General features: G+C 35.4%; 5 protein-coding genes and 1 long non-coding RNA gene across 8 annotated transcripts; 4 read left to right on the forward strand and 2 right to left on the reverse strand.

Moving 5' to 3' along the window:
* Positions 1-3329: 3329 nt before the first annotated feature.
* Positions 3330-6245, reverse strand: LOC105131214 (receptor-like protein kinase ANXUR1). Its single transcript, XM_011034085.1, has one exon. The coding sequence runs from the start codon at positions 6243-6245 to the stop codon at positions 3633-3635; it is 2613 nt and encodes an 870-aa protein (XP_011032387.1). The 3' UTR covers positions 3330-3632.
* A 2815-nt stretch (positions 6246-9060) lies between these two features.
* Positions 9061-10918, forward strand: LOC105131216 (uncharacterized). The gene is made up of 2 exons (XM_011034086.1): positions 9061-10079; positions 10282-10918. The coding sequence occupies exons 1-2, from the start codon at positions 9563-9565 to the stop codon at positions 10359-10361; spliced, it is 597 nt and encodes a 198-aa protein (XP_011032388.1). The 5' UTR covers positions 9061-9562; the 3' UTR covers positions 10362-10918.
* Positions 10919-11521: 603 nt separating this feature from the next.
* On the reverse strand, positions 11522-12868 carry LOC105131215 (uncharacterized). 3 transcript variants are annotated; one of them, XR_843392.1, is made up of 3 exons: positions 12761-12868; positions 11911-12597; positions 11522-11857 (listed from the first exon to the last, which is right to left on the reverse strand). It is a non-coding gene; the product is annotated as an uncharacterized LOC105131215 (long non-coding RNA). The 3 variants fall into 3 exon arrangements; XR_843391.1 differs by having other exon boundaries at positions 11911-12670; positions 12761-12865; XR_843393.1 differs by having other exon boundaries at positions 12732-12862.
* Positions 12869-13123: 255 nt separating this feature from the next.
* LOC105131217 (ankyrin-1) lies at positions 13124-20383 on the forward strand. Its single transcript, XM_011034087.1, has 13 exons — positions 13124-13340; positions 13529-13591; positions 13735-13905; positions 14758-14889; positions 15072-15211; positions 15654-15740; positions 16419-16544; positions 16951-17100; positions 17511-17582; positions 18637-18738; positions 19268-19438; positions 19522-19601; positions 20004-20383. Exons 1-13 carry the CDS (start codon positions 13319-13321, stop codon positions 20056-20058), a joined length of 1371 nt encoding a protein of 456 aa, XP_011032389.1. The 5' UTR covers positions 13124-13318; the 3' UTR covers positions 20059-20383.
* Positions 20384-20758: 375 nt separating this feature from the next.
* LOC105131219 (PRA1 family protein E-like) lies at positions 20759-22039 on the forward strand. The gene has a single exon (XM_011034088.1). It carries the CDS (start codon positions 21032-21034, stop codon positions 21674-21676), a length of 645 nt encoding a protein of 214 aa, XP_011032390.1. The 5' UTR covers positions 20759-21031; the 3' UTR covers positions 21677-22039.
* Positions 22040-24108: 2069 nt separating this feature from the next.
* On the forward strand, positions 24109-25596 carry LOC105131220 (Acyl-CoA N-acyltransferases (NAT) superfamily protein). Its single transcript, XM_011034089.1, has 4 exons — positions 24109-24584; positions 24689-24741; positions 24991-25137; positions 25228-25596. Exons 1-4 carry the CDS (start codon positions 24168-24170, stop codon positions 25448-25450), a joined length of 840 nt encoding a protein of 279 aa, XP_011032391.1. The 5' UTR covers positions 24109-24167; the 3' UTR covers positions 25451-25596.
* Positions 25597-25606: the final 10 nt, after the last annotated feature.

The raw sequence follows: 25606 nt of genomic DNA on the forward strand, positions 1-25606 counted from the left end.
CATGCTTTACATTTTATAAACTTTCAGCAATTCCATGGACTGCGTGTTCAGCTTATAATATTATTCAAGCTTCTTATCATGCTTCTCTTTTTTTTCTCTAGAACATATTAAGATCATTAAAAAATAATTAAAAAGATGCCAGTTTGATATTTTTCGAATAAAAATCTGTTTAAAAAACAATTTAAACAGCGGGTTGAATGGGAAAAACAATATTCCCAAGTCATTTCGTCATTAAAAATTGTGAATAGTGTGTTCATCTCAAATACTAAATTAGCCATCAATTAATCTAGGGTTTGAGTTCGGTTTAAGTGACATTTGCACTAATAATTCAATTACATGACATGTTTGCCTGACGTTTGATGACTAAATGTCCACTACATTAAGCGAAGATACTATGAACTATCTTGTCTGTTTTTTGGTGCTAATCCAATTGTTCATCTTCTAGAAATATAGAATTCATCATTATAAATAAATAAATAAACATTTAATTATTAAATTTAATTCTACAAAGAACCTAATACGCAACTATGACTTTGCTGGATGCAAGCAATATTTAATACATAAAACATATTTATCAGATAAGATTAATCATATTACTACCAAAAAGTGGGTCCCCAAGATGTTTAATAAGAGATTAAAGCTTGATAATTTCTTCTTAAATCTTTTTGAGAATAATTAATTAACTATGAAGTTTGATTAATTAAATGGCAGTAATTGTGTGCGACACCGTACTTCATGGTAAGCTATTTTTTTTTTTTTATTAACGTGGGTGTTCGGGCCAGCTTACGCGCATCACGACTAATCTCACGGTCCACTGGACATCCTGCAAGCCTCAGTGAACAGGTTAGGCACCGCGGGGGCGACAAGCGTACCACACAGCAAGGAGTTAGCAGAATCAGGAAGGACACCACTAACCAACCCCACTCCTACTGGAACTCGAATCGAGGTTCGAAAGAAGGCGAGCAGCGCCTTACGCTATTGAGCTACAGGCTGCTTGGTTGGTAAGCTAATCTTTGTACAGTTAAGGAGATATTTCGAAGTTTAATACGTCAATGGCATGGCAGGGAAGAAAATGAAATGAAGATATATTTATATATATTCCACTGGTCACCAATTCAATACTTAGAAAGATGTTTTATTTCTTACAGATTTTTTTTATAAAGTGACACATGTTGGGTTGATCTTAAATCAATTATATCTAGTTCTTGGTTAGTTCAATACTAGGGTATGAGTATAATGTGGGCTGACCAAATTTTATCTGAAGTTAAAAAAATATTAAAAGGATACAAGCATTAGAGAAAAAAATAAAAAATTAGAGATTCAGGTCATTAATTATACTAAACTTAATAATCTCTATTAATTTAAATAATACAAATAAAAAATATAACTATAATAAAAAAATAATAACATAAAAAAGTATAAAAAAACAAAATAAACTCATCTAAGTTAGTATACTAAATTTACGACCTGATGGCGATATTAAAATAATCTTATAAAAAATTAAATTAAATTATAAATCTCAATTATAAAACATCTTAATGTTCAAAGAAACGAAAAAAAGTAATTTTAAAAAAGTAATAAATAAAAGATTTATGTTAATCTATGATAACTTGCTAATCCAATAGAAGGAAAAAGAAAAATACAAAAATACAAAAATTAATTCTTAATCAATCAAATATTAAAGGATAAAATTAAAAAATATAATTTAAATTTTTTTAAAAAAAATTAAAGTTAACTCGTGTTAACTTTCAAAACATGTGACTTTAGTTATAATCCTGAAAACAACCCTATAGAAGGTAAAAAAAAAAAGAAGCAAAATTATAAAACAATAAAAAGCTAGAGATGAAATTGAAAAAAAAAGCAATAAAAAAAGTTTATAAAGCAAAAGAAATAACAATTAAAAAATAAAAACTAAATTTGATATAAAAATAATTTGAAATAAAATATTGAAAGGTGAAATTGAAAATAAAATTCAATCAGGAAGGGGTAAAAACAAATAAATAATAAAAAAATAATGATAATCAAATTTAATATACAAATCTAATTAAAACAAATGATGAGAGATGCAATTGATTAAAAAGCTATAAAAATTAAAAAATAGTAATTACAAAATAAAAATCAAATTAAATACATAAAATAAATGAAATGATACATATATTTAAAACTCATGACCATGGTCATGAGCTCAAAATCAACTCTATAAAGAACAAACCCTAAAGAACAACAAAACAAATTATAAAACAATAAAAAGCTAGATATAAAGTTAAAATACAAAATACAATAATGAAGTCTAAAAAACCAAATAAATAACAATTAAAAAAATGAACCAAGCCGTTCATTGGTTGAACCAAGTTTGTGTCTATGTACACAATATTTTCTTTATTTTTTTAAATTTTTTTAATAATCCAATCTAATTTTTTAATCGTAATTTCATGTAAGTTTTTAATAAATTAATTATAAAAATAATTTATATTTTTAAACTGGACCAATTCTAAGTTCAATTCACCTGATCATTAGCTGAACCAAGTTTTAATAATTATAACAAAGAATCATGAAAAAAAGAAATTCAATAATTGGTTAAAAAAATTGAAAGCATGCATGTAGCAAATCCAAGATCAAAGTGTTATAACCAATGGAATCATGTAAATTGAGAAATCCTTCGTTATGAATCAACATTACACATCAACGTTTAATTCAAATTACAATCTACCCCATTGCTTGTAGTTCATAAGTTATGCCAATTTACTGGTTATGACATCTCAAACGACATACCAGTTGGAGCTGTTCAAATGACATGTCGTTTGATTCCTCATAATTCTGATGGCTGCTTGGACGAGGTCTTCTATTACCTCCTCCTGCATAATGCCTGGAATTCTCCTTAGACAAGTTCCGTTTCTGGAGAAAATAACTTGAGTGAATTGGTTCAAGAAGACATGGAATTCGATAAAGAAATCTTCTTGTTACAGTGACAAAAAAAAAAAGTAGCAGAAAAAACAAATTCCCAGGATCATCTTCCTCTAGCCTTCATTTAGTCATGACATGACCTATCAAGTTACATGCTTCGAGGTTGAAACAAATTAACATTAAGAACATAGAGAGGCATGATGTTCCTTTCATCTAATCAGAATGCTATCAGACTTGATAATGAGTTGTTGCAGAACTTGATATGTCAAGAGAATTTACATTGTATGTCAAGTTGTTTTTCCTTCATCATTTTGTTTTCTTGACAAATGTTTCAGCAACATCGATATGAAGCAGAATTCAAGCATAGAGAAAGTCTAGAAACTAAGATAAGGAAAAAAAAAATAGATTCAAAATTTTATGAGATAATACATCTTTAATACACAAGTTAAATGGTAGATTGAGCAAAACATATAGAGTAGCAGGCTGGCTTGGAGATCATGACTCCTTTTCTTGATTCTTTATGTAGAGTACAAGGGCTATGAATTTAAACAAGCCTCACCATTATGTAATAATACTAATAAAACACAAGTAGAGGATATCCACCAAATAGGGAACAAAAAATGATCACCCTCTTAAGTGACCAAGAAAACTGGATTTACATGCTTGAGTTCCATGGCCTCCACTGATCCCCATTCGAGGTAGCTGAGCGGTTCCCAAGAACGTTATGTTCATCGCCCTTTTGGATTGACAATCTGAGAGAAGATATCGCCAGAGTCTTCAGATCCTCCACTCACTTCACTAATGCTTCCGAGGCTGAGATTGTTATAATGCATTTCCAAGTTGCGGTTTCTTATACTTTCTTCAGAAGTTTCACTTCCCTCGCCTTGTGATCTATCATTTGAACCTTCAGGGTTGTCCTGCAATTGGAGGGAAAATTCAAGATTCCATAGGACATCACCCATGTTAGGGCGTTCGGGTCCTGATTCAGCCAAGCACTTATCAGCTGTCTCTGCGAACTTTTTCAGGCATTCAGGGGTAATTTTTCCCTTGATGTGAGGATCAATGATGTCCTCAATAATTCCTTTCTTTTGACAATGAAGAGCCCAATCAGCGAGACTAACTTGTTCTTTTGGTAGGCTAGGATTGAGAGCAGGCCTTCCACACAGAGCCTCGAATAGGACAACTCCAAATGAGTAGACATCAGATTTCTCAGTCAATTGTTGCCTCCTAAAGTATTCAGGATCCAAGTAACCAAAGCTGCCCTTCACCACTGTACTAACATGGCCCTTGTCCATATCAGGACCGGTTTTCGAGAGCCCAAAATCAGAAACCTTGGCAACCCAGTTCTCATCCAACAGAATGTTTGTGCTCTTGACATCCCTGTGAATGATTGTGTACTTAGCCCCAGTGTGAAGGTAGTGAAGTCCCCTTGCTGCTCCAATACAAACCTCCAACCGTTGCTTCCATGACAGACGAGGTTTCTTGGTATTGTAAAGATGCTCCCTCATAGTTCCAAGTGCCATGTAGTCATAAACCAGGCACATCTCACCATCTTCATCACAGAAACCGATCAGTGAGACCAAATGCTTGTGTCTCAACTTCGAAAGCATCTCAATCTCAGTCATGAACTCATTAACTCCTTGTTCTGATTGTGGATTTGATCTTTTAATGGCCACTTTGGTTGCTTGATCTATAACACCTTTATACACCTTACCGAATCCTCCAACACCAATGACATTAGACTCATCAAAATTCTTGGTTGCCCTTTGCATCTCTGGAAGCGTAAAATGGCGACAAAGACCTTGAGCCAGTGTTGAAAGGTGACTGCTTTGAGAACTCTTGCCAGAGATTGATGATTTGCTTACAGTATGGGAATTTCCATAGACTGGTAGCCAGGTGGATGTATGTGAATCAAAGCCAGGAATTCTCTTAGTCCTTTGGTAAACAGCAACGCAAACTACAGCAAACAACAAAGCGCCAACTCCACCAACAGTTCCCATCACAGCTTTACTGTCTGTCTTAAATGCCTTAAGGCTAGCTTTAGCCATGTGATTAGCAAGCATTTCTGATAACACAGGGTTATGACCTGCCAAGTTGTTGTTCCTGTCACTCATCTTGAATATCTCTATTCCATTGAGTGACGCGTCATAAAATTCAGGTTTCGAAGAGGTTGATGGATGCAAGTCCACCCGAATTTCTTCATCGCCTTCCCTGTCCTTGACAAAAACTGCGTAGTCTTTATATGATGGCACTCCCTTTTCTCCTGTCCACCCAATAATATCGGCTGCATTAGGATCAGCCTGGGCAGTTTGATTGTTGATGTAAATGTTAAAGACTTTCTGATTGACTTTGCTTAATTGGAACTCGCAGAAATGCAGCCTCACAACATATGTGAAATTGGCATCAGCCTGAAACAACCATGTCAAATTGAATTTCATGTTGAGGTCCTTGTTATATCCCATACTTCTTGCCGTTCTGTAAACATCAGGTGGTGCTACAGACTCTGCCAATTCTCCATACCGGACTTCAAAGCTTTCATTACTCTGCAAATTAACCCCAGTTGCCGCACTAAATAAATATGGCGCATCATTATACCAGGTTCTTGTAAGATTACCGGAGTCTTTGGTTGGTGAAATATACTGCCCTGCTACATTCAATCTATACATTGTCTGCAAATTTCCATCCGTGGCGTCAAAAGTTTGGTCAGAAAACCCCACCATTGTCCCTGATCCAAAGAGATCAGGGATTGGAACCAACTCTATAGCATTGATAAAAGCAAAAGCCTCAGGCTTATCTGCTGGTTTAAAGGTGAGATTGAGAATATGAGAATTCATGGGAGCTAGAGAATACTCTTTAACGAGGTAAGCCTGAGTGAGAGCCTGCGCTGTAATCGAAGCACTGAAATTGTTCAGGAGAGTAATCCCTCCTGCGACGACAGAGAAATAGGAGTCTGATATATTGAGGCCAGAATATTCAGAAGGATAAAAGGAGAGCCTGAGCCAATAACGCGTTTTCTCTGTGATAGGGAGGTTATAGGTTGCTTCGGATGTGAAAATCCTGGCATCCATGTATGGAACCTCAGAAACAATTGAAGAATCTTGGTATTGAGCTCTGGCTTGTGGATGATTTCCAGTGATGTATTTGACATCCGATTCCCATTTTCTCCCGTCACCATCCGTGCCACCATTTTCTGATCCACAGTTCAAAGACAAGCTCTGTGGCTGAGGCCCAATACCGGACACATAAAGGGCATTGAAAAGAAGAGTGAAACAAGCTAAAGAAAACAAAAAATAAATATTAGCATGCATGGCTGAAAAGAAATGGACAGGGAGGGCATGCATTAGGGCGTACAGGAAAGAAGGAACAGTTTTTTCCTGTACACCGGGACTATTTGTTTTTCTTTCTGAATGTTTATGGAGGGTTAGCTAGCCTAAGCCGTCTTTAATCTCTCATGGAGACTCATGCCTGGATCAGAGGGGATCAAACCAGGCAAGAAGAGGTGATGAAACTTTCTAAGAGTTCTTTTCTTCTCTCTTCCTTTTGGGGCGCTAAACATCCATTGTACGGAACTGGCAGGTTGTTGGAAACTGATGAAGGGGAGAAAGAATCGTTGATTCTATTGCTTTGATTGGTTCTAAGACAATGCTATATTTAGCATTTGTAAGTTGAGTTCTCTAGGGCTTGATGCCCTTGGGACAGTTGTTTCAGGTTGTCGAAAGAGCCACTGAGCTAAATTGCATAAAAATCAGAACCAAGCATATTTTGCTTATAATTCAGACAACTGTCTTGAGTAGCTGACAAGCCCTCAGATTTTCATGCCGCATAAGAATCTGCTGGATTGCCAAATATGTGTCTCTGTAAATATATCAGAAAAATGGCTAGCCTTCTAGCGGGTCTCGACTCTCGAGGTTTAACGACATTGCACAGCAAGAACATAAACAAACCTAAAATGTTATTTAGAAAGATGCATGGATGTGACTCTTAACCCATAATTTTTGTGATCATAAGGGCTGATAACTTATCTAAGCTAGAAATTATACTTTATTATAAGGTAATTATAAGGTTTGATGGCGGTAATACTTTCCCTTTTACCTCTTCTGCTTCTTACTCTTCCCTTCCTTCCTTCTCTCTTCAAGGATAGAGATTTGTCATTGACGGTTCGTACACTCTGAATTACTATATTTTTTTTCCTTGGCGTTGATTTGCCAACGGAATTATTAAAAAAAAAATCCTTGATTAAAAAATCTAAATTTATAATGTTCCGATCCAATTTAATTAGAAACCTGGCTCCGGATAAATTTGAGTCATGAGTTTTTTAATTTAACAAATTAAAAATATATATTTTATATCAATATATATAGTTGGATTTACAAAATTAACCCAAAAAAACCTCTCTAATTCATAAATAACAAATACTAAAAGATTAAGAAAATATCAAATGAAGGTATTAAAACAAAAACTAAAAAAAATAAAAAAATCATCATGTATGTACATAATTTACTGTGGATTTTCACAATAAAATTATCATTTTACCCTCTATAATAAAAATAATATAACTTGTTTATAAAGACAAAATTATTTTTTTTATGAGATCCATTTATCATTATTATATTGAGTGGGGGTAGAAAGATCTTTTATTAAATTTGTATATTTATTTAGGTAGAGGTATTTTTGGTTTTCTATCTTTATTAACACAGTGGAATTACCAAGGTACACTTATAAGCACAAAAAAATAATAATCTACATCTTAGATAAAGGGGTTTTTTGATTTTTGATTATGGTTTTTTCATTAATATTACGTGAGGTTACAGGGGCACTTAAATTTTTTGATAAACTAAATAAAATAATTATTGGTATGTGTAGTGCACACACCCGCATATAGAAAACATCTGTACTCTTTAAATGATATGTGCGATGCATTTTAGACGCCAACTGTTATATTCACTAACAGATTACGTGGAGGCGCATCCAAAAAAATAACACATGTAAAGCGTCTCGTAATATTTAAAAATTGAATTCTTTTCCGCCTTCTTTAGCTAGAATTATAGGTTGTCCCCCATCTTCTTCTTATTTTAATTTTGACATTTATTTTTTGATTGCTTTTTATTTATTTGAATTCTATTTTTGATTAATTTTGATTTTTGATTTTATTATTTAACATTTTGTTCTGCTTGATATTTATATCAAATTTAATTCTTATTCTTTTTATTATTCTTTTTTAATTTATTTTTCAATTTTATATCAAGTTTTGCCTTTATTCTTGTAATTTTTTAATTTTTGTATTGTTTTTTTTTTAAAATTGGTTCTCTATGTTTTTTTTTTTAAATTCATACTTTAATATTTAATTTGTTTACAATTGAATTTCATTAATTATTTCGGTGTGATGATCCCAGTCTTATAACTTGAGTCATGAGTATAAGATTTTAACCTGCATTAATATTGGTTTTTTATGTCTTTTTTTACAACAATTTTATTTTTTGACTTCATAATTTAACATCAATTTTGTTAAAAATTAAGTTTTATTTATTTATTTTTCTTTCTATGATAACAACTTGGTCTCATAATCTACGTCACACATTTATCATAATAGCTTGAATTGGCTTAGAGCTTTTACATCTTTATTATTATTATTATTATTATTATGTAAAATTTGTTCATAATTGATTTTTTTTTTATTTTAAGCCTTCAGCAGTAGATGGATGAAGATTGAGTTTTATTATTTTTTTCGATGCAGTTATTCTTATCTTATGACTTGGATCATAGATATGAAATATTAGCTTGAGTTGATATTAGTTTTTATTTTTATTTTTTTATACTTATTTTTTTTTTTAATTTCAACATTCAACTTTAAATTTATTTTTTTCTATATATTTTTTATGAAAATATCCTTGCTTCATGATGTAGATTATAAATTTTTTATTTAATTTGGATGGGGTCAGAGCTTTTTTTTTTTCATTTTCTTTTCATCTTCATCTTTTAGGAGTGTCTGTGTATATATATATATATATAATTCTAAAATACACTAACAACATTTTACCATTGTTTTTTAAAGTTATAAAAAAAAAATCAAGTCGGTACACGCCAAAACGGATGCGATCTATCTAGTTGATAACAAAAATGAAGTGGATGTCAGTAACAAAAATATATTTTCTGTTGGTGACATTACAGAGGAATGTATAAGGCGACAATCATAACACACAGAGAGGCAGAGTAGCTACATGCTAAGAATATGTGAATATGTAGCTAGGATAGTAACTCATCGAATCCTCCAAAATAGACAACACAAAACCAAAAATGGCCAGCACAGCCTCCAAATTTAACTAAAAAGTCCGGTAAATGACAGTTATAAATAAATGGCTAGCAAATCCTCCCAACGGATAGGCGTGACAGTCGCCCTCCTCCCCCCCCATTTTCCTGTGTGCTCTCTCCTCTCACCCATTGAAGCCTTCTCAATCAAATCCAGCTTCACCTGGTGTGGTTGGTTCCTTTTTGAAAATACTTGGAGAAGAGCATTTCCATAACTTTTCAGAGACGCCCCCGCCCCTGTCCCGCATTGCTCCCATTTGGTGGTAGAGCGACAGTTTCCTTCTGTCGCTGCTGCCTCAATATCGTTTTGCCCACTTGCCGTGCCTGCACTCCCTCACCTGACATTTATAGAATGAAGAACTGTCATGAGCCTAAGGCTCAGAAGGTGAATATTCTATCGTCTTCGTCGTCTTCATTGCCATCATTGAACTCCTCAGATTCCGAAGATTTGGAGCGCATGCCATTGGCACCACTTGTATTGAAAAACAAGAAACTATTGTCCAAGCAACTCTCAATGTGCGAGACTCGACGTGACAGAGCGTGGGAGAGACGCCGCCGCCAAATACTAGTGCAAGAGAGGAGAAAGAGCGGGCTGCTAGAATCTGATGACTTGACAGATGAAGACTTGCATGAGCTTAAAGGGTGTATAGAGCTTGGATTTGGATTTAAAGAGGAAGAGGGCAATCAATTGACCAATACATTGCCAGCATTGGATCTCTATTTTGCAGTTAACCGGCAACTCTCACCAAGTCCGGTGTCCACACCGCAAAGTGGCGACTTATCTTCTTCATCATCTTCAGCAATGGGCACACGTTCATCTTCATTTGGGAGCCCCATGAGTGATCCAGACTGGAAAATATGCAGCCCAGGTAAAGTTTCCATATCCTGATCAGCATTACTAATTGCATTTCGTCACTTTTGATTATCATTATTAGAAAAAAATTGAACTTACGAATTAACCAGCCATTTCAAATTTAATTTCATATACTTCGGAAAAAATAAGAAGAAAGATTTTCTGTATTCAAGTACAGAATTACACGAAGCTGGACATTTCTGATTATCTGCATGCAGGTGATGATCCAAAGCAGGTTAAGACCAAGTTAAGGCACTGGGCACAAGCTGTAGCTTGTTCAGTCATGCAGTCTTATTGATCAAAGTGCGGGATAAATTGTACAGAGCTAGAGAGAGAGAGAAAAAAAAAAATTCAGAAAGAGAAAGGAGAGGGAGGGCTGGCTTAAATTTTCACTAGGTATTGATAGAATTTACTACCAATATAGAGGCCAACAAACATGGGGTGACATTGATTATGGGTTCTTCTACAAGGCCAGTGGAGTAGTTGTTCATTGGTTCTTGATAACTTGGTTAGAGATTGACTCATTTCTGTTTTATTTCTTCTTCTTTTTTTATCAGAGTTTCCATGAAGCATGCAAATTTCATTATTTGCTGTTGGAAACAGAGCCTATAGAAACTGTAATTTGGCCTCTTTTTTTATATGGAAATTCAAATTGAAGGCATGCCTCTCCTGTTACATCCCCATTGATGACTACACAGTTACTCCTGTACATAATTCTTTATCTTCTTGGATGATATGCATGCGTTCATCATGGCTTGCCATGCATAAGAGTTCGAAGCCAAGGATAATTAATTGTATTTCTTCGAAGAAAATATGGATATTTACGAGAGGTTTTATACTGTTTGAAGCATTGATAAAGAAATATATTTGAATATTTTATTTTTGTGTATTTTTTTAGTTTGAAAATATATTAAAATAATATTTTTTATTTTTTAAATTTTATTTTGAGATTAACATATCAAAATAATTTAAAATTAAGCTAATTTTTTTTTTAAAATCAACTACATGACTAAACTAAACTTTAATGACAAACGGTGCCCTTAATTGTAACCCAAACATCTTAGGGAGTGCTTTTTATTTTCACTTTTAAAAAAATTTAATTTTTTTTTGTTTTGAATTAATATATTTTTAATATTTTTAAATAATTTTAATGTGTTAATTTTAAAAATAATTTTTTAAAAATAAAAAATATTATTAACATACTTTTATAAGTGAAAAACACTTTAAAAAATAAACACAAACATACTTAATCTCTGTAAAAAATATGTGTTTAATATTGTAGTTTATAGTATTTTTTTTAAAAATTAATTTAAAAATATATCAAAATAATTTTTTTATATTTTATTTTTATTTTTATATCATCACATCAAAATCATCAAAAAAAAATAATTTAAAATACATTAATTTGATATTTTTTTAAAATAAAACACACTTTTTAAACATAACCAGAAACAAAAATTATCATACTTCCAAACATTCACTAATTCCAAATACCCCCGAACCTAAACTTAGGATCCTAGACTCAACTTCGTTACCACCTAACCTAATTAGTGACTTGAGTATTGAGATTTACTGAGTCCTATAACTATAACTAAAACATGTCCAGCTCATCCAAAGCAATCCTGCCCCAAATAACATAAAAAGGATGTTGTTTGGAGGAAATCTCTCTCTATCCTTTGTAAAACGTGGACTGCCCTGCAATAGTCCATAGATTATTCTGGTGGCAACGTGATTCATTTTTCTTCAGGCGTAGCCAGTTACACACCATATTGGGTAAAACTTGAGCATATAACCCTGCAGTTTTTTTTGTTTTTAAATTCATAATATGCAATAAATGATCAAATTACCTCCCAAATCACAAACCAAGGCACTAACCAATAGCAACACCGTGGAAAGCCAACACAAAAAGCATAGAAGCAGTGCATGGGAAAAAAGAGAGAGGGAGAGGGATAAGAAACCTTCTCTCAGGCCTTTTGACAAACACCAAAGGTGCAAGCATGAAACAGCACAATGCTCAAGAAACCCTGGGATGTACAACAAAACAAAGAACCATCTTCGGACGTAAAAAGCCAAAAAGAAGAAGCAATAACAGAAAGAAAATCAGCAGAGGGCAACCAGACACAGGAGAACCACACAAAGCACCTAAAAGAAAGAGAACCTGTAAGAAAAAAACACCAGCTAGAAGCAGCAGAGGCAAAAAACAGGTTCAAGCAGAATAACCATAGCAAATGAGAGAACCAGGGAAAAAAGACAACCATAACAGAAGAGAGATGATGCAATGCAAAATATGGGAGATAATCCAAAAAAATATAATCTTTTATACCCCAAACTCTCCCGGCACTCAAATGCACCATTGACAATAAAAAAAAAAAAGGAAAAAAAAGCCAATCACACACAAAACCCATAGAAGTGAAAGTTCCAAAGCCCCACAAAATAGAAAACCAACCAGAAGGGTTCTAGTTACTTATCTAGCTGCATCCAGACGAAATCGCAACGGCACCCAAGGCCAAAGAAGCAACAACAACCGGAGAGACCTGCAAGAGCAACAAACAAAGTCAGAATCCACTAACCCAACCACAACTCTCCCAAATGCACAAGAGATAACAACTAAAAAAAGGATAAAAAAATAGAATCAAAATGACAACGCAGGAGACCCATCATAAAGTACCAGAAACATGAGAAGAAATAGAATCAAACCTCTCACGAGATCAAATGAAATTTTGCGCGAGAAACACTGTTTGAGTCCAGTAAAATCACTCACAGTGCATGGTAAATCTTTTTTTTTTTTAAAAAAATTAACTTAATATGTTGAGGTGTTATTAATATATTTTAGTAGAAAAAAATTAAAGATGTAATATTTAATATAAAAACATTTTAGTTATCGAATAAGAAGTAATGGTAAGACTATAAATAATTAAATATTTTTTATTGATTTTTTATATATAATACTAAATATTAGTGGGTGTATAAAATTTATAATATAAAATATAATTTTTTAAAGCATGATAGACCAGTGTAATTTTGACTTAAGGTAATTTTCCCAAATATTTTATAGTTTAAGTATTTGTTTTTTATACGAATAAAAACGGAGAACCCCGGTGGTAAGCTGTGAACCCTGCTTGGGAGTCTTTCACTTCTCCTTTCTTTTCGCTCTGCAAGCAAAGCATAAACTCCGGAATCATCTGCTTGTTGTCTTTGCGGTGCACAACAGTACACTTTTAAGGTTATTGAAACAAGTTATCTGTGAAATTTACTATGGCTTCTGATGCACTTGCAGGTCACGTATCTCTCCCCCTCTCTTTTATCAGTGTTTTTTTTTTTTTTTTTGTAGTGTAAACACAAGAAGCTATAGAGATGCAAAACTGTTTGATTTCGGAGAATTTAGCGATATCTTTTATAAGGGTTCTCTTTTTGTCTCGATGCAAGTTCGTGAATTTGTTTATCTTCGATTGTGAGTGACTGCAGTGAGGCAGAAAGTTCAGCAATTTCTTACTGCTGCTTGTATTGGAAATCTTGATCTTCTTAAGAGTAAGTTCTTTTCTTTACTTTTCATTCTTTGGGCTTACATTGACTTTTGGTGGAGAAGGTTCCTATGCATTTGTATTTTTGTTGTTTGGGATCTTTTTTGTGTGTAAATGTTTAATTTTGATGGTTGGGGTTTGGTTAAACAGATATAGCAGCACAGCTTGATGAAGGGCAGGGAATGTCAAAAACTGTGGCAGAAATCAAGGATGCTAATAAACGAGGGGCACTTCATTTTGCGGCAAGAGAAGCACAGACTGAGGTTTGCAAGTATTTGATTGAGGAATTGAAGCTTGATGTTGATACCAAAGATGAAGATGGTATATATATTTTTTTATCCAAATTGTTCCTCCTTATGGTGTTGAGAATACTCCTTCCTTATTGTTCGTGAGAATCCCTTAATCTTATTTAATTGAGCAACCAGGGCACTGTTTTGCTTGAGATAAATGAAGCTGGACTGGTACGCATTAGGGAGACCAGCTTTTGATTTGACTGGCCGTGTAATAGAGTAATATGAGGATTCATATGTATTTTTTTAGATATCAACTTTGCAGGGACAAGTTTTTGAATATTCTGTTGCTAGGAGAAAATTTATAAAAATTCTTATCAATCCTGATCCTGGTCTAGTAGTTTCGTTTGGGTATCACTGTTGGTGGATGTTCGTTTAGATAGTGGAACATAGTGAGCTGGCAGCTTGGCTGTTTGATTGGGTGCTTAGTGAATTTAATTCTCTTGGTTGTATTGTTTATTGTTTATGTATATTCAGAAGTAGTACATGAACACATTTTCAAAGCTCTACAAGTTTTACCATTTTCATCATTGAACATGGTAAAGCTATGAAAGGAATAAGGTCTTGAAAAGTGCTGTTAGATTAACTTCTCTGTGATTGGACACCTAAAAGAAACTGAAGAGAAGAAGAGCACCATATGTATCAGGGACACTGAAAAAATGTATGACAATAAATTGGGGCATGGACAAAAAGTTGAAATCTTTCTCCTTTCATCTGCTTATTTGAAAACTAAAGTGAAACCATGTTCTTATGATTTACATTTATGTTTGCATCTCTTTACATGTTTTTTTTTTCAAAAATTTAGATGGCATGCATTTGTCAGTTGCAGTTACCAGTATCTTGCTGTTATAGATCATCTCAAGGAACTTGTTACCATATGCAGGTGAGACTCCTCTTGTTCATGCTGCCCGGCAAGGACATACTGCCACTGCTAAATACCTACTCGACCAGGGTGCCAATCCTGCTATACCAAGTGATTTAGGGGCCACAGCATTGCACCATTCTGCAGGAATAGGTATGTTTGCGGTTTAATGGGGGCAAGTCTTCTGCCTTTGCGTGGTTATGTTGCGTGCATGATCTTTCTAATGATATGCACTGTCATGCTTAATGCAGAAATATCAATTTTATTCCTAGATACATTCCATCTGCCGCTTCTATTGAGATTTTTGCTTCAGTGCTTTGCATGCTTCTTTGCAGGAAATACTGAGTTGATGGAGTATTTGCTTTCTAAGGGTGCTGAGGTTGAATCACAAAGTGATGCTGGCACTCCTTTACTCTGGGCTGCTGGGCATGGTCAACTGGATGCTTTGAAAGTGTTGCTGGAGCACCATGCAAATGTAAACCCTCCCCTCCCTCCCTATTAATTTATTTACTATCATATTAATGAATGCCAAATTTTAAGAGCAAATCAGAGAGAGCGAGTTACAGCTATGAATTGTGTGTAGTGAGTGAAGCCATTTGAAATTTGGCAGATGCGACAATCCAAATTGAACATGCAAAATTATGGCTGCCTAAATTGATACTTGACAATCTATATTGAACATGTATAATTGTGTCAAAAAGCCAGCCCGCTACTAGTATCGAAGTTTTTGGGTAACAATTATCACATCCTTTTTCTTTGGGTAGTTATTCATGTAAAGAATATTCCAACAGGTTATTTGCTATGTTCCAGCACTTCTACAAATTTATTTGAATATTTTTTTATTCAAGACAAGCTTTTATCTTTCTCTTGATTGTTTTTCTATGGTGTTATTTATATTTTTTGACATTCTTTTGCAGCCTAATGCTGCAACTGAAGATGATGTAACTCCATTGCTATCAGCTGTAGCAGCTGGTTCATTAGCATGCCTAGAGTTGTTGGTTCAGGTATCTCCGTCCTCTGATTATGTTTTGTAAATTTTTCATCTTCTCTGGGGTGCCTTTATATGCAACATATTAGACCACTTGTTTTCCCCAGCATTTGAAAAAACCTAACTTCAAAAAAAAAAAAAAACACTAGGTTTTTCTTAACTAAACAATTTTGCACGTTAACAGCAAAGAGTTTTAAAATGAGTTAATTTCATATGTAGACATCTTTAATACCTTTTGATGGTAGTGATTATTTTTCCTTCATGAGTGAAATCATGAAAAAAAAAATTTGTACGTTTAAAATTCACATATATATTTTTTTTAACTATAATGGAAAACAACAATGGTGCAAACAACAACAGGTGGTGTGGCTTGCAGAGGTGTTTCATTCAAATGGATCATAATTACAGGGGGCAAAGTGAATATGGCTCCAGCCAAGTAGTGGTTCTATTTCCGTTAAATCACTTACTACTTTGCATATGGTTGTTAAATTTCTTGAATTTAGTGACTGTGTCACTGGTTTTGCTAGCAATTTACACAGTGAACCGGATATTTCCATAAACCAAAGCTTGGGAATTTTGTTCTGGAGATCATGTCTTTTGGTGCTGAAGCATCTTTTATCTTATTTTTTATGTTTATGTGCATATCACTTTGCGCCATTTTATGGCTCTGACTTCTGTGTTATCTTGTGTGCAGGCTGGTGCTGACGTGAATGTGACTGCTGGTGGAGCAACACCACTGCACATTGCTGCTGATTTAGGAAGCCCAGAAATTTTGAACCGTTTATTAGAAGCTGGAGCTGATTCTAATGTCACTGATGAGGTGAGGCTGTTACTGCATTCAGTTATTTGAGGGAGAACTGCTTTCTTTACAGTGTTATCTCTTGTTTGTCTATATGATTTTACAAGTTGGGGTTCTCTCTTTGATGTATATTATCATTTATTTTGATTTTGAATACTTTCTTATGGTTGAGTTTAAAGCAGAAATGGAGTAGTGCCAGATTGCCTCCATAAATTCAGCGTTTCTCCTATTCCCTTGTATTTCTATCATATCAATCAATGACTAAATGTATTTTTCCATAGAAATTTCCTAAGATCTTAATGTTGCTATTTCATGGTAAATGTTATTCATGGGAAAAAAAAAAATGTATATGGTGGTCACTTTCATGTAATTATTGTTCACCTTTATTTTTTACTGTGAATGGTTATGAATTTTCTTTGCTTCCCAGGATGGTCAGAAACCAATACAGGTTGCTGCTGCAAGAGGCAACCGTGAAGCTGTTGAGATCCTCTTCCCCTTAACAACAAAAGTTCAGAGCATTCGTGAGTGGACTGTTGATGGAATTCTTGCACACATGCTGTCTGAAGCTAATAAAGAGGTATTAAGATCCTTAAAGATTTGTTATGAACTTTATAAGACTTAAGGTCTCCGACTTTTCCTAAACCACAAATACATGTGCTCCATCTGCTGTCACTATCTAACAACTACTAATTTACATTTTTCTGTGTCACAATGAGGGGGTCAAAGTTTTGAGTACATCCATACTCACATGAGGATTCGTGGTGCTATTTATGAATGAACTCTTGATCTGTTGTGCATCCGGACACATTTTCTATTGCCAAGAAAACGAGATTATAAAAGGGAGATTTTTTGCTAAAAAGGGAGAAATAACAAGTGGATAACAGACTAACTTGACCAGATATTGTTATTCTACTCGCAGCTAATTTCATTTTACCCTTGGTAGTTTCTGTTATTAATCCCCTTTTTTGGATTGGAAATTCTTCGCAGGAAGAAACTAGGATAGTGAAGGAAATTGATGCTTCTGAGAACATGGATATGCCTAAAAGAGATCTCCCTGAGGTACCACTTATGCTATAATTTAATTTTCTTGCCAGTTATGTGCTGCTTTTGTTCTGATTTTCATGTCAGGATGCTTTATTGAGTTATTCCTTGACAATGGATCTTTTTTCCTTGCTCTAGTACCACTGACAAGCTTACAATTACCAGTTACATGCAGCTCCCTCTCATTTGGTCCAATCATGTTAGAATTCAGTGTTGTTTCACCTGTATAATTGCAGTCATCCATAAAAGATATTTCTAATGATAAACAGTTGGTTAATTTGTGTGAAATTGTTTTTATTTTTTGCTTGCTGGTTGAAACGCTTCAGTTGTGCTCCTGACTTTGACCGTTCTACTTTAATGAGAGTTCTTCTTCTCATTCCAATCAAGAAATCATGCTAATTAATCTTTTTGCAGCTTGCTTGCAGTGCTATTTAAGATTTATGTACTTGTTATGTATGGGTCTAAAACCAAGTGAGTTGGATCAGAACTGAGTTGACCTTATTAACCCCAAAGGTCCAACCCAATATTGACCCTGAATTTCAGATTGATTTGGCTCTCTGTTCTCCTTATTCTCTGATATTTAGCATTTTCATAAACCATCTGCGCAAAGTTTATATCTTGCAACCTCCCAGTCTGTTCATTGCATTTATGCTGCATCAATTAGCGAAGGAAGAATACATTCAAATTATAGATACATATAATTTGTACATGTCAAATTCCAACCTGATCATTTCACTAAGCCTGTCAATAAGTTATAGGGTTGGGTTTGCCAGGCAACTTGAAGCCTTATCCCAAGAACCAAACTCAACTAAAATCAAATTCAGAATCATAGTGGTATAACATGAATCAGTTCAATCTACCCCAAAGTTGGTTGGTTTCCTTTCCTGAATTGAACAGCTTTATGCTAGCAATAATAATGTTTTTTAGGGGCTTGTTGCAGTTCACGTGGACATTTACCTTGCTTCATGGCTTGTCTTTTGTGTCAGGTCAAAGTAATTCCACAAGTCAAGCAATTTGGCTAAAATATGTTTCAGTATATTTTTCACAATAAAAAATGTTCTAACTTGTTCAGGTTTCACCTGAAGCAAAGGAGAGAGCTGCTGAAGCAAAATTAAGAGGAGATGATGCTTTCAGAAGAAAGGAATATCTTACTGCAGTGAATGATTATACACAAGTATGCCTTTGAGATTTAGAGTTTTTATTCTGTCATTTTTCTTGTTCTCTTACTAGAACATTGGGTCCTTATGCGTGATTTGCCTTTTCAAGTAACATGTAGCATTTGGAAACTAGCTTTCTAATGACTTATTTTCTTTCACTAGATATTTTGAATTTTTCCCAAAACTCATTTCATACAATGGATCTTTTGACACCTATATGAGTCACGACTGCCTAAAGAAATAGGTGTTAAAATCTTAATTTGCATTTCCCTGTAATATTGAAAGTAGTTACACTTGTTTGTAGGAATGAGATATGTGTGAAGATGGGAAGGTTAATGGAGCAAATTCATATTTGAAGGAATTAAGCTTAGATTGAAGTGTTAGAAGATCCAGAAATACACAAGAACGTGTTTCTTTCTAGGTGTTTGCTGTTAACTTTTTGATACCTTATCCTTGAAATTGAAGAATTCCTAGGTGTTAACTAACTATCATTATTGGATAGCTTGCTGGATATTAATTGAATAAGAGGTTGATGTGCATTTGCAGGCAATTGATTTGGATCCCACTAATGCTACCGTGCTTTCGAATAGAAGCCTGAGTTGGATGCGCTTGGGGCAACCTGACCAAGCATTAGCTGATGCAAGGGCCTGTAAAGAGCTTAAACCGGATTGGTCAAAAGCTTGGTACCGGGAAGGCTCAGCTCTCCGCTTGTTGCAGGCATGCCTTCTTTTTCCTTTTGTTCCATGGGTGTTATGGTGATTTATGTTGTGTAGCATTTCTTGATTGTCTTTTACTTGCAGAGGTTTGAAGAAGCCGCAAATTCCTTTTACGAGGGTGTGAGGCTTGACCCTGAAAATAAGGAGCTTGTGAAATCCTTTAGGTATGTGATAAAGAGCTTTATTACAAATCATTGCTTCTCTGATCCTTTAAACTTTGTATTCTTTCCATTCAAGTCAAGATATTAGTGTATCAGCTTATGGAATCTGAATCCTTAACTGAGAAAATTGACTCGGTAACTTGCAGAGATGCAAATTACTTGGCAAAAACTGCATTAGGACAGGAAAAAAACTGTTTGAAAACCAGTTGAAATTTCAGCTCCTTCGTGTGATCAGTGAGGGATGGAGGTATGAATTTGTATGATGAACATAGAATACAAGCACTTCTGATTGTGATTCAAATGGTGTCTCTGCAGTATATTTTTTTTACTATTTGGGATTTGATACTTGTTTGTACTTATCTGGTTAAATTTATTCGTAACCATGCAACTTGCCTCTTCATTCAGGGAAGCAGTTGATGCTGGGAGAAAGTTTCATGGTACAGACCAGGGAAAATCATAATGTGTGCCCATAGCAAATACATTTAGTACTGTGAAGGACTGCAAAAGTAGTAGATGAAAGCTTTGCTGGAATTTCTCTTGCCTGAATATTCTGCAAGAAGCTGCAAATTAGTTGTATTAAATCCCTGTGGGGGAGAAAGCAAAACGAAATGTAAAGAAAGAGTAGAAATGGTATCCCCAGACAAACTGATACTTGGGGCATAAATTTCTTATGTTGAATTCTTTCCGGTTTTGTTATGATTCCATGCGATTTTGGTAGGGTTTTTCTTTGTAGTTGTACGAGTTTTCTAGCTGAAATTCAACACTATCAGAATTTTCTTTTACCCTTTCTTTTGCAGACAATTTTCTTCTCCTTGATTTTCTCCAGAAAAAAAAATTCTCTCATTCCCGATATCATGTAGCTGACGACAAAGAATAAGAAAGTGCCACCTTGATGCATGGTTTTTTCCGGTGCTCCGGAATAACTATTTTTTAAAGTGATTTTATGAGTCTTGGATTTGATTATTTTTTATTAAAAGTGAGTTTGGAGAGTAATTATTCATGTTTACTCAATTGAACTGTAAGTTTCCAAAACTTAAAGTACCAAACTGAAAACTAAGGAGTAAAAGAAGAAGCAGCTTGTCAATTTCCACAAAATTTGGTGTCCATGCTCGATGGTGGATTAAGCTCAAATCCTGGACCTTCCACGAAACTAATTATTGGGTCACAACTGTAATTAAATAAAACCATCGTTTTGAACATGATGTTCTTAGTTTCTTTTTCCCTTAAGAAAGGAAATTCATTCTCTCTGCTTTCTCAATTGTCTTCCCAGAAATTTAGAATTCTACAGAGACCCTAACCCTAAAAAATATGCTGTTTTACCATAAAGTTGTCACCTTTCTATCTCTAAATTAAAACCCATCGTAAATTTCTCTCATAAAGTTCCAAATACTTTCTTTCGGTCCTCAAGATCCAAACAAAAACCCTCCACCAAAATGTCACGAAAAGCACAAGCAGGTTATGGCACAATCCCCTCCACCATGAGCGCAACCACAACCACCACCACCACCACACAATCCCCACAATCACCAACCACCCTGACATTCATCTCACGCGTCAGCACTTCAACTCAAACCCTCATAGCCACGCGCCGTCCATGGCAAGAACTTATAAAGTTATCATCTTTCATTAGCCCTAACAATTATAATGAAGCCCTTTCACGCATCAAATTCAACGTCAATTACTTTCGTGTGAATTATGCAATGATATGTCTTGCAATCTTGTTTTTAAGTCTTTTGTGGCATCCAATTTCAATGATTGTGTTTATTGTGATATTTGTGGCGTGGTTGTTTCTTTATTTCGGACGTGATGGTCCTGTGGTGGTGTTCAATAAAAGTCTTGATGACAGAGTTGTTTTGTGTGTGCTCGGATTGGTTACTATATTGGCGTTGGTGTTTACTCATGTGGGTTTGAATGTTTTGATTGCTTTGATTATTGGGGTGGTGATTGTTGGAGTTCATGCCGCGTTTAGGGGCACCGAGGATTTGTTTCTTGATGAGGAAAGTGCTGTTGAAGGTGGATTGCTTTCGGTTGTTGGTAGTCAGCCTTTGCGACCCACAATGGGTTATACTCGGATTTGAGTGTTGGTTCTGGTGAGTGTTGGTCTGATTTGAAGCATATATTGTTTTGGTGGACTCTTGATCTGAATCGAGGTTTTTTGCACAAGACGTGGAGGATGTAACAGTGGAATTGGGGATCAGAGACTCGGTTTATGTAGTTTGGGATTTTTGATTTGTTGTAACTTCTTAATTGTGTGACATTGCTGGTTGTTAAAGATCAAATTGGGAACGTGTTGGTTGGTTCCGTTTACAAGGAGGTGGTTTTTGTGTGTTTCTGGTAGAATTTTTATACTTTGGTAATTAACTTTGCTGTAGTCGTTCAAGTGTGATTACTAATTTGTATGTTTCAATTACTGTTTATGGAAACTTCTATTTCTTCCTCTAGTACATTGTGAATCATCGAGATGATTAACCAGCTTAAAAATTCTTGTCTCTTGTTCTTCTTATATTGGAGTATTTGCTTAGACTTGTTATATCTGATTGTGGCCAGTTGCAGTGCTGTGATAGTTTCTTGATTTCTTTGTATGTTGGTCATTCTGCAAGATTGTCATGGCTTCTGCTCAAAAACATTATAAGAGCAAGATCTCTTTGAGTAGCATAACCAGGTCTTTACTCATAATACTGGGTTTTAATGCTTTTATTGAGCTAGAGGGAAAGCCAGTTTACTTCCCTATATTATTTTTCACGGTTCTAGTTACCAGGGGATTCTTGTTCTCACAACTGGATCCACAGGGACCAGAACCTTTGGTTTGGGGGCCCAGTCGTCAACGTGGCCAACCACATTTTAAACTGCTGCAGCTGGCAATATAAAAAGCATCGATTCTTTTTGCTTTTTGCGCAGGCAACACGGCTCAGAAGTTCTGTTCTTTGGCTGAGGTCTAGGCGCATTAGCCCATGCCACTTGCAACAGAGTTTACAATCCAAATGAGCAGAAAGTGGTCCCCGCGGGATCAAGTTTTCCCTCTGAAAGGTTCAAATTTATGGAAGTTAGTAAATTCCGTCCCCGCCCAAAGTGGTCGGCATGTCTGTATCCGCCGCAATAATTCCATGTTGTGGTACAGGTTGGCTTCGAGTTGACCTCTTCTGAGATGGTCTAGGTTGAGACATGGGGGCATAATGATTCTCCTGCTATTTCTAGCTCACAACGTGAGAGGGGCCACTTAAATAGCCCAATTAGCTTCATCCATTTCTATCTCCAACCTTTGATAACTTAAAGAACAAAGCATATCATCCCAAGCAAGTTTTCTATGTTGAGTTGCTACTTGCTATCCTTATGAGGTTATTTGCTAAGGATAGGCAAATTCAGAGGGGGTAAATATGTGAAACCATATTTCATTTTCTGCCACTTGAGTTAAATTGAGGGGTCAGCTTTCTTCAGTTGTTCTGTGTTAAGACTAACCTGGAACTTCAATAGAGGAAAAAAAAAATTAGAGGGGGGAAGTATGCGTTGGCTTCCTGTAATATACACGGAGACATGATGGTTGGCATCCAGAACTTAAAAGAGAACTTTTCTCTTTGCTATCTTACACGTGCTCTTAGGTTCATAGTTATTAAATTCAGTTTGACAGGTTGATACTTAATCTGATGGGAAAAAAAAAATCAATTCAGAATTGATTGATTAACTTAAGATTTGATAAAAATCTAGTTTGTTTTCTTTGATTGACTTTGATCAATTTGAACAAGCCTAACCCATAACCTAAATTTCATGTCAAGTCGAACCATGAGTTAAGTTTAATATCAATTTTTATGTTAACCAGGTTTGAGGAAAACAAAAGGGCATGGGGGAGAAAAGAACAGTCCTTTCTGAGTTATTATCTGCTTTGAGGTTGAGTTGAAGGTAATATAGTGTTTACCCAACAATTTCATAATGTTCAACTTTTATAACATAAAATATGACAATGGGATTCTCTTTTGTCAAAGTAATCTTGAAGTCTGCAACAGTTTAATTAACTTGTTGTAGCTACTACAATCTTGAAGTCTGCAACAGTTTGATTGGTGCTTCAGTTGTGAATGATATATGATACAGGCTGGGGTGTGGGTGCAGATATTCCTCCAGCTATTTGTTAGCTCACAGTGATGATTGTTTGCTGGGAGGGAATGTGGGCCCAATTAGCTCGATCCTATCCCATCTCCTACCTCGAAAAACTCGAAGAACGAAGGTGTCTCTCGGGCGTTGGAGCCATTGCTAACCACTAATGTCTTAGGAGTCGTAGCTCGCGCTTTCGAGGCAAAAAGGCTGTTGTTAATGAGTAATTACCACAAATTCTGCTTGTGCAAGAAGCCGTTGTAGTAAGTTGTCTGAATTGGGACAGGGATGGCTCTCTCTGGATAGAGAGACCAATCACTTGGCGGCAAATCTTAAACGCCACGTGGTTGGCTCAGGTACTTCCACATGTAATATACTTGTATGGTTCCAAACAAACAAGCTCTTGTAACCAATTGTGACTCTTTGGCTCTTTTTTTCCTTCTTTCGCGACCGCATTCTCTCTTTCTCTACACAAATGAAAAAAAAATGGCTAATTTGCGCCTTTGCTATTTGCAGATTTCAAACAGTCTATGTAATGAACCTTGGTATGCCGGTAAAGGATCCAGGCTTTATCATGGAAGTTGGAAAACTGCGAGCAACAGAAAGAAAGTCGGCCAACCGATCGACAGACATGTGGGCTGGAGTGGTAGCTGTATCGTTCATTGTCGTAGTACATCTTCAACTACATCAGCTGCGGAAGCAACTGAGCAAGTGTTTCTCGAAGATAGGAGTAGTGTTGAAGAAAAGAAGCAGCAGTTTGAGTATTTGGCGAGTGAGTTTGGATGGAAAGTAAGGAGGTTAGCTGAGAATCGAGATGAGATGAGGGAAGTAGCTCAAATTCAAGCTGAAGCATTTCACACACCAGTGGCTCTCTGTGATGACCTTTTCTTCGAGTTCTTCAAGGTTTTTCCCTGTCCTTTTAATTATCATTGGAAGAACGAGAAAAGGATAGCTATATTGTTATTATCCTTTTTCATAACTGCTGTGTTCATTGCTGTACCACGCAGGCTGAAGTGCTCTCGGGGCTTCTTTACAAGCTTAAGAACTCACCTCCAGACAGGTAAAACCACTGAATCAAGAAATGATAATTACATGGAACAATATGTATAAGTTTGTAATGATGAAACATTGCTAAGAAAGGATTTTAAGCCCTCAGAATGTGAAATCCATTTTTAGCATGCGAACCATTCAAGCCTTGCAGGTGGTTAAAGAATTAAAACCTTTCTTTAATTTTTCTTTTATAGGTCAGATTGGTGCTTTGGCTGATTGATCGCCAGAAAACATGATGATTATCTTAACATTAACACAGATATGCATGTTTGGTCGCTGAGGCTGAAAGGATACTGGTGGGCATTGTGGATGTCACAGCTTTAAGAGATAAAGATGTCCTACAGCACCTTGAAGGAGCAGATGAATACCTTTATATTTCAGGGATAGCTGTTTCCAAAAGTTTCAGGTTCTAACATTCAATCCCGTCAGGGATCTTATCATCTAATAACTGCTTTTTCATGTTATGGCAGTGGCTAACAATTTCTTATAATAACAGGCGGCAGAAAATAGGAAGTGTCTTGCTAAAAGCCTGTGATGTACTCTCCCATCTATGGGGTTTTGAATGTCTTGCCCTCAGGGCATATGAAGATGATATGGGTGCTCGAAAGCTATACACAAATGCAGGTTACAAAGTGGTATCAAGCGATCCCCAATGGGTGACTTGGATAGGAAGAAAACGCCGTGTTCTTATGATCAAACGGTCCAATATGCTTGATTAGCATTTTCTAATATTTTCTGTTGCGGATGTAATCTAAGCATGGGCATGCATCAAGCAATATAAAGGAAGATTCTGCAAGTCTCCTACGGATTGCCTAGCAAGTCCCTAGTCAATAGTTTGTTGCTAGAAGGATTCTTGAACTTCAAATTTGTTGGGA

This window comes from Populus euphratica, unplaced genomic scaffold (genome assembly GCF_000495115.2).
Source record: "Populus euphratica unplaced genomic scaffold, PopEup_1.0 scaffold103.1, whole genome shotgun sequence".
Lineage (NCBI taxonomy): Eukaryota > Viridiplantae > Streptophyta > Magnoliopsida > Malpighiales > Salicaceae > Populus > Populus euphratica.

Coding starts and splice junctions, on each gene's coding strand:
- LOC105131220 (XM_011034089.1), top strand. CDS start 24,168: ATGGCTAATTTGCGCCTTTGCTATTTGCAGATTTCAAACAGTCTATGT. Junction 24,585..24,688: donor TTTTCTTCGAGTTCTTCAAG/GTTTTTCCCTGT, acceptor TGTACCACGCAG/GCTGAAGTGCTCTCGGGGCT. Junction 25,138..25,227: donor GCTGTTTCCAAAAGTTTCAG/GTTCTAACATTC, acceptor TTATAATAACAG/GCGGCAGAAAATAGGAAGTG.
- LOC105131219 (XM_011034088.1), top strand. CDS start 21,032: ATGTCACGAAAAGCACAAGCAGGTTATGGCACAATCCCCTCCACCATG.
- LOC105131214 (XM_011034085.1), bottom strand. CDS start 6,245: ATGCATGCCCTCCCTGTCCATTTCTTTTCAGCCATGCATGCTAATATT.
- LOC105131217 (XM_011034087.1), top strand. CDS start 13,319: ATGGCTTCTGATGCACTTGCAG. Junction 15,212..15,653: donor TGCTGGAGCACCATGCAAAT/GTAAACCCTCCC, acceptor ATTCTTTTGCAG/CCTAATGCTGCAACTGAAGA. Junction 19,602..20,003: donor GAGCTTGTGAAATCCTTTAG/GTATGTGATAAA, acceptor CTCTTCATTCAG/GGAAGCAGTTGATGCTGGGA.
- LOC105131216 (XM_011034086.1), top strand. CDS start 9,563: ATGAAGAACTGTCATGAGCCTAAGGCTCAGAAGGTGAATATTCTATCG. Junction 10,080..10,281: donor CTGGAAAATATGCAGCCCAG/GTAAAGTTTCCA, acceptor ATCTGCATGCAG/GTGATGATCCAAAGCAGGTT.